The 7,491-nt window shown below is 41.0% G+C and overlaps 2 protein-coding genes across 2 annotated transcripts; one reads left to right on the top strand and one right to left on the bottom strand.

Annotated features, from left to right (window-relative positions):
* Nucleotides 1-3,066: 3,066 nt before the first annotated feature.
* LOC141608475 (pectinesterase/pectinesterase inhibitor-like) lies at nucleotides 3,067-5,637 on the bottom strand. The gene is made up of 6 exons (XM_074427825.1): nucleotides 5,595-5,637; nucleotides 5,412-5,495; nucleotides 5,059-5,244; nucleotides 4,510-4,731; nucleotides 3,539-3,631; nucleotides 3,067-3,278 (listed from the first exon to the last, which is right to left on the bottom strand). Exons 1-6 carry the CDS (start codon nucleotides 5,635-5,637, stop codon nucleotides 3,067-3,069), a joined length of 840 nt encoding a protein of 279 aa, XP_074283926.1.
* Nucleotides 5,638-5,806: 169 nt separating this feature from the next.
* Nucleotides 5,807-6,544, top strand: LOC141608476 (uncharacterized). The gene has a single exon (XM_074427826.1). The coding sequence runs from the start codon at nucleotides 5,807-5,809 to the stop codon at nucleotides 6,542-6,544; it is 738 nt and encodes a 245-aa protein (XP_074283927.1).
* The last annotated feature ends 947 nt before the right edge of the window (nucleotides 6,545-7,491 follow it).

Here is a 7,491-nt window from a genome sequence, read left to right on the forward strand (position 1 = left end):
AGCGAGAGCGACAAGCACTAGTGTTTCTCAAGCACTAGTGCATTCGTAATCGGTCTCGGGTTGTGGGTGTCGGAATCCTAGTCTCGATCGACACACACGGGCTTGTTAGTGAAGTGAAGGCAATAGTCGTTCACAAGAAAGCAACAACAAGCAATAAGAAGGCAACTCGGTGGGAAGTAGATTTTTGATTGACTAGTACTCTCCAAAGAGAGAAATTTAATAATTACATCCTGGTAGCAGGAAAAATTGAAAGTGTAGAATAGCGATATACCTATTTAAGGAAAGAAAAGTTATGCTAACTTATGCTAAACTAGGAAAGTATTTACTAAAAATATACCAGAGGAAATGAAACTACATAGCATAAATAAAACTAAGGGTTCGAAGTGTGCGGATCGTCACACTCTCCCCCACCTAATCTGTTGCCGTCTTCGGCAACGCTGGAACTCTTCAAGTCTTTAAGTCTTCAAGGCTGAATTAGTCGGCTGATGTTGCTGGAAGTTGGTTGGAACGGATGTTGGCGCGCTTGCTCCTGTTTCGGGTTGGATCTTCAGGATCTGGATGGTACGACTTCAAGCAGCTCACATGGAAGACCGGGTGACACTTCATCCAGGCAGGGCGGTAAAGCTTGTAAGCAACTTCCCCAATCCGCTTGATCACTTGGATGTGGCCTTCATACTTTCGCACCAGCCGCTTGTCTCTTCACCTAAGAAATCTCATCTGCTCCTTATTCAACTTCACCATGACCATGTTGCCTACCTTGAACTCTCTTAGCCTCCGGTTCTCATCTGCCCACTTCTTCATGCGACGGGACGCCTTCTCCAAGTAAGCGCGAGCAATCTCAGCATTGACATTCCATTCTTTAGTAAACTCGTTAGCTTTCTTCGTCCGGCCACCATAAGAATCTGCAACTGTGGGAGGCAATAACGACTGTTGACCTGTTACAAGCTCAAACGGGCTCTTGTTAGAATATGAGCTCGTTTGAACATTAAAATAGAACTGGGCAACATCTAGGAGGCGCACCCACTCCATTTGGGTTGCGCCCACAAAATGTCTCAAGTACTCTTCCAACATGCTATTGAATCTTTCCGTCTGGCCATCTGTTTGAGGATGGTAACTTGAGCACATCCGAAGTTTATAGCCAAGGAGCTGGAACAACTCTCCCCAAAATAGTCCCGTGAAGCGAGAGTCGCGATCACTGACTATACTATGAGGTAGTCCCCAATATTTCACAACATTCTTGAAAAACATCGTGGACGTCTCTTCATCACTGCACGTCTTCGGAAGGGGAATGAATGTGGCATACTTCGAGAAGCGATCCACAACGACAAATATCACACTGAGAGCCCCTACCTTCGGTAACCCAGATATGAAGTCCATCGAGATACTTTCCCATGGTCGAGTTGGTACCGGAAAAAGGATTTAGCAGCCCCCTCGGCTTCTGTTTCTCTCCCTTATCTTGCTGGCAGATCAGACAGGTCTTTGTGTACTCCATCACATCATCCTTCATCTGCGGCCAGTATAGCTTCTCTTCAGTAGGCATAAGGTTCTCTGCCACTCCGGATGACCTGCCCATAATGTGTCGTGGCACTCTTGAAAGAGAATCTTTCGCAGCCCTGCCACTTTTGGAACGAAGATTTATCCGATGTCCCTTCGTGAACAAGAGGCCATCCTTCATCCAAATTTTGCGAGTCTTCCCTTCGATGGCTAATTGTTCCAGATTCCTTGCCACCGGGTCCTGGTCGAGGTGCTCTTTCACCTTAGCCTGAATATCGGTAGCCACTGTGGTGGTAGACAAATAAGCAATCGTGTGCAATGTGGCCAATTCACATCTTCGGCTGAGGGCATCAGCGACTCTGTTCGCGGCTCATGGTCTATAAGCAAATTCCACATCGAACTCTGCCAACAATTCTTGCCATCTAGCTTGTCGGCTGTTCAGCTTGGGCTGAGTCAAGAAGTGAGATGTTGCGGTATTGTCAGTCTTGACAACGAACTTCGATCCCAAGAGATAGTGCCTCCATCCCCGCAAGCAATGAACAATAGCTAGGAGTTCCTTCTCTTGTACTGCATAACGAGTCTCGGCTCCATTAAACTTTCTGCTCTCGAAAGCCACTGGGTGATCTTGGAGTAGCAACCCCCCCCCCCCCCCCCGAGGGCGTAATCAGATGAATCCATCTCAACTTCAAAAGGCTTCATGATATCCGGCAACGCCAAGACCGGATTTTGTACCATCGCTTCCTTGAGCTTCTCAAAGGCCCTCTTCTTGTCGATAGACCACTCCCACTTATTATCCTTCTTCAGCAAGTCGGTGAGCGGGGCAACAATTTTTGAGTATGCTCGGATGAATCTTCGATAGTAGTTTGCGAGCCCCAAGAAAGAGTGGAGCTCAGACACACTCGTTGGGGTTCCCCAGTCCTTGATAGCGGCAATCTTTTTCGGGTCCATCTTCAGTTTTCCTTTGCCCACTATGTGACCAAGGAAATTCACTACGGGTTGGGCAAATTCACATTTTTCTCTTTTCACGAATAGGTGGTTTTCTTGTAGCTTCGCGAACACCAACTCCAAGTGTTTTACGTGTTCAGCCAATGAGCGACTATATACAACGATATCGTCCAGATATACCACCACGAATTTGTCCAGGCACTCGTGGAAAACATGGTTCATCAACGTACAAAACGTTGCAGGTGCGTTCGTAATTGGTCTCAGGTTGTGGGTGTCGGAATCCTAGTCTCGATCGACACACACAGGCTTGTTAGTGAAGTGAAGGCAATAGTCGTTCACAAGAAAGCAACAACAAGCAATAAGAAGGCAACTTGGTGGGAAGTAGATTTTTGATTGACTAGTACTCCCCAAAGAGGGAAATTTGATAGTTACATCCTGGTAGCAGGAAACATTGAAAGTGTAGAATAGCGATATACCTATTTAAGGAAAGAAAAGCTATGCTAACTTATGCTAAACTAGGAAAGTATTTACTAAAAATATATAAGAGGAAATGAAACTACATAGCATAAATAAAACTAAGGGTTTGAAGTGTGCGGATCGTCACACTTTGCAACCAGGACATTTCAGTCAATCATAGGTGTTTTTTCTTGGACCCTGATTGTTGTACTCTTCATAGTACACTTCTAACAAGGACGTGTTATTGTTCTTCTCCCAAGCTAGCCATCCAGTTGAATTGATGACTGTGTTAAGAAAACTTTCCATGATCACGGTCCTTGAAAATGTCTTCCAAGGGCGTCCAAGGTACGCACTTCCAGGAGCCTCTTGAGAGCGTGGATCAGCTGTCAAAGTGCAGTTTTAGATAACGATACCAGTTGCATTATCTGCATACTGGCGTCCTTGAGCAGTCAGGACATCTGTTTGTCGTTGATTGGGAGTGCGGAAGTACAGAATGTTGTTTTGGAACACAGCTTGGGAGTCACCAAAGATGAAATCTACTGTTCCATATATGATGGTGTCGCGAAAGAAGTGGCGACCTCTTTAGGTGTACAAGGTGTCTTGATACCCTCAAGGACGCACCTATAAAGGACAGTCCTATCACCTGCGCTCCTAAAGGCAATTGCTTGACCTGCCTTTGCTCCTGCTGTATTTGAAACGGTCAAGTCTTGTGCCATGAAACCCTCTACCTCCACCACTGTGATTTCACCAAAAAAAACAAGCAAAACATGATCAGATCCCTAGTGAAGTATTCATGTCTCTGTAAATAAAAGAAGATATACTTTTCAAAATAACAAAATATTCTCATTAATTATACACATACTTACAGTTGCTGTCTCATCAGTACCATACTTTTTATATTTTATTTATTTTTCTAAATTCCCAATTTAGATTAATTTAGGGTTAGGTTAGTCATTTTGTCATATGTAATTTATTGAGCAAGTATTATTTTTGATTTTATATCCTTGATCTTAGGGATTGAATATATTATATATTAAGGACAATAATTGACTGAGATACCCCAATATGGAAAAGGACAACAAATAACCGGGACAAAGGGAGTATATGATAGATGATGGTGCGTTCTGGCGGTGAAAAGCTACTGTGAGACATTCCTCGAGCTCCAAAATTTTCTGAGCACAGAAAAAGCTCTCATCAACTTCAGAGTGGCAGTGGCTTGATCGATAATGTTGACATTTGCACATACTAATCCTGAATGCTTCAAATGTGATGCTGAATCTGAATTGCATATCACCTTAAGTGGTGCACTACTTACCCGCCTAACCAGACATCAAGGAGATGACATTTACAAGTACACGTAACTTACCCCCTGAAACTCTCGATTTTGCCATGCAGATTAAATAGAAAAGCCTTACCCACATGCCCCGGTGCCAATATATGAGAATATCATCAAACCCACAGGACATGACATCATTTAAGCTGATTGCATGCTGCTTCACTTGTTGCGAAGAATAGCCATACGGCAACAACAATAACAACAAAGACTACTCTTGAACTTTTTTTGGCCATGATTCTCTACAGACACAACTCTTACTATATTAATCTATGTCTGACTGATATCGCCTATGCTCCTAAAGGCAACTGCTAAACTTTTTTTGCACCTATGAAGGACAGTCTTATCGCCTGCGCTCCTAAAGGCAACTGCTAAACTTTTTTTGCACCTATGAAGGACAGTCTTATCGCCTGCGCTCCTAAAGGCAACTGCTTGACCTGCCTTTGCTCCTGCTGTATTTGAAATGGTCAAGTCTTGTGCCATAAATCCCTCTACCTCCACCACTGTGATTTCACCAAAGAAAAAACAAGCAAAACATAATCAGATCCCTAGTGAAGTATTCATGTCTTTGTAAATAACGATACAAAGACTTTTGCTGGTAAAGGAGAGTCTAGTTTGTCAGCTTGGTTTAACAAAATAAAGCCATTGTGGCTGCTAGAATTTTAATGCACTTTAAGCCTTACTTTACTACCAGCATACTGAAATATTGGATAAGCTTAATAGTTTTCCTCTGTCTCATAAGAAAACTATACTCCTTTTGTTCCCTTATAGATAAATAAAATAAGATATACTTTTCAAAATAACAAAATATTCCCATGCATTATACATACCTACAGTTGCTGTCTCATCAGTACCATACTTTTTAATGTTCCTATTATCCATAATTCTAGTTCCAGCAATATTTTTCCCTTGAAGAAAAATGTTGGACTTCCAAATGGGATTCACAACATGGTCAATATACGTGCCATTCTTAATCAAGATTTTGATTGGTGTTTTGCTGTAGTTGGCAGCTGCATCTATTACATTGTTAATACTGATATGTGTCCCACTTTGTAGAAAAGATCATTATAAAGATACTACAAAATATCCTCCTTGATAGAATTGAATAGTTTATGTAATCAATTACAAGAGTACTTTGCTTTTTTATTTTGTTAGACTTAGGCGTCTAAAACAGAGCTGTAACTAGCATTGTCCATCAGTCCATCCTTTGGACCAGCAGTCTGTACAGAGGGGCATTGAGCATATATGTAGGCTGCTTCTGGGCTCACTGCTCAAGCATTCAACATACAAAAACTCAACTAAATGATCAATGAAACATTCAACTATATTTCTCCAAACTCTCAACTGCATTTGTACTACTTCAAACATTGATGTCTTCCAATTCCTGTTGGTTTAACTAAACTCAACATGGTATCAGAGCCTCAGGAATGAGGAGACTGATAACCGCTTAATGAATGGCATTTACTGAAGCTGAACTACTTTAGGAAGGATCTATGCCTATTTAAGAACGAGAAGTTGTTCACTTTTTCACAACAACTTTCTTTTATCTATCTTTCCAATAACTTTCAAAAACAAATCATGGCAAATCCACACAACAATATTCAAATAACAGACACTGACAATGTTGTTGTTAACATTGTTTCAACAACACCAACTCCAACAAGTGCTCCCTTCTTCATGGATCACTCTGATTCTCTCTATCTTCATCCTGCTGAAAGCACCCATCCAGTAGTGGTTGATACCAAGCTGACTGGTATTGAAAACTACCTTGAATGGAAGAGGCAGATGGAGATTGCTATATGCACCAAGAGAAATCTAGGGTTCCTAACCGGAGTGGTGAAAAGACCTGTCAATGATCCTCTAAAGGAAGCTGCTTGGGACACCTGCAACTCTTTGTTTATTTCCTGGATCATGCACAACCTGGAGAAATCCATCAAGAGATCTGTGATGTACTCCAAGACTGCTAAAGAAATCTGGGATTACCTTCAAACCCAGTTTTCTGTGAGCAATGGAGCCAGGAAGTTCAGATTGAACAAAGATCTTGAAGAGCTCTCCCAAGGAGATATGTCAATTAATGAGTATTTCACTAAGCTTAGAATACTGTGGCAAAATCTTGAGATCATGACAGATTGGCCTCCTGTGACTCAAGTCACATTTGAGATCAATACTTGGCTTGAGGCTCAAAACAAGGAGAAGAATGAAAGGATGCTCTTTCAGTTCTTAAATGGTTTGGATCCTTCTTATTCCACTATGAGAAGCCATGTCCTCATGATGACTCCTCTTCCTTCTGTGGAAGAAGCTGCTGCCATATTTTAGCAAGAGGAGGCTCAAAGGAAGAACTTTAAAGGCCTAAACCAGGCTGTTAATGACAACTCTGCTTTCTATGTTGGCCAAGTTGAGCAAAAGGAACCTCTACCAGCACCCATCTGTCCTATTTGTAACAGAAAAGGTCATTCAGGGATAAGTGCTGGAAGATTATTGGATATCCTGATGATCATCCAGTGTCAAAAAGGTTCCCTGAAAAATCTCGGTCTTATAAGCTCAACTAAATCTTAGGTCATGGAGATGGACAACAGTTAGTACAAAAGGAACCTCTACCAGCACCCACGTGTCCTATCTGTGCTGAGCATTCAACACACAAAAACTCAACTAAATGATCAATGAAACATTCAACTATATTTCTCCAAACTCTCAACTACATTTGTACTTCAAACATTGATGTCTTCCAATTCCTGTTGGTTCTTAACTAAACTCAACACACTTCCATCTATTGATACAACCAGCCTAGTTGGTGTATCTCTTATACAATTTATTGTGTAAAGAAGAGTGTATATTATGATAATACTAATGTGATAACAGTTTAAAGGTTTCATTTTTTTGTGTAAGTTGTGTTTAAGATGTATAAAAGGTGAAGGAACATCTGCTCATCCTGCTCTTGTTATATGTACTACTTAATCACAATATGCAGTCACATGTTCAACTTCTGAATTGTGCCATTTTACTGTCATTAACATTTGACAGATCTTTCTAATTCAAGAGAGTTCACACCTTAGAATACAAGCTATGCACATTTCATATTTTTTCTAGGCAGTTCATTTCTTCTTTTATTCTGTTTTCATATCAAGGTATAATTTTGATCTTAGGATTCAATTTAGATGTCTTTGATTGATAATTCAACTTAACAGGGTTTTAAGTGTGTAACAAACTCAAAAAACATATCTTTAACCAAGTATATGAATAACTGTAAAATCTATTTCATTCTT

The sequence above is a fragment of the Silene latifolia genome, chromosome 10 (genome assembly GCF_048544455.1).
Source record: "Silene latifolia isolate original U9 population chromosome 10, ASM4854445v1, whole genome shotgun sequence".
NCBI lineage: Eukaryota > Viridiplantae > Streptophyta > Magnoliopsida > Caryophyllales > Caryophyllaceae > Silene > Silene latifolia.

Excerpts from the sequence above, each read along its gene's own strand:
- LOC141608475 (XM_074427825.1), bottom strand. The coding sequence starts at position 5,637 with ATGTTGAGTTTAGTTAAACCAACAGGAATTGGAAGACATCAAT. Across the intron at positions 5,245-5,411 it reads TGGACTGATGGACAATGCTA|ATGCAGCTGCCAACTACAGC; the intron begins GTTACAGCTCTG and ends ACAATGTAATAG. Across the intron at positions 3,279-3,538 it reads AATTGCCTTTAGGAGCGCAG|CTGATCCACGCTCTCAAGAG; the intron begins GTGATAGGACTG and ends GCACTTTGACAG.
- LOC141608476 (XM_074427826.1), top strand. The coding sequence starts at position 5,807 with ATGGCAAATCCACACAACAATATTCAAATAACAGACACTGACAATGTT.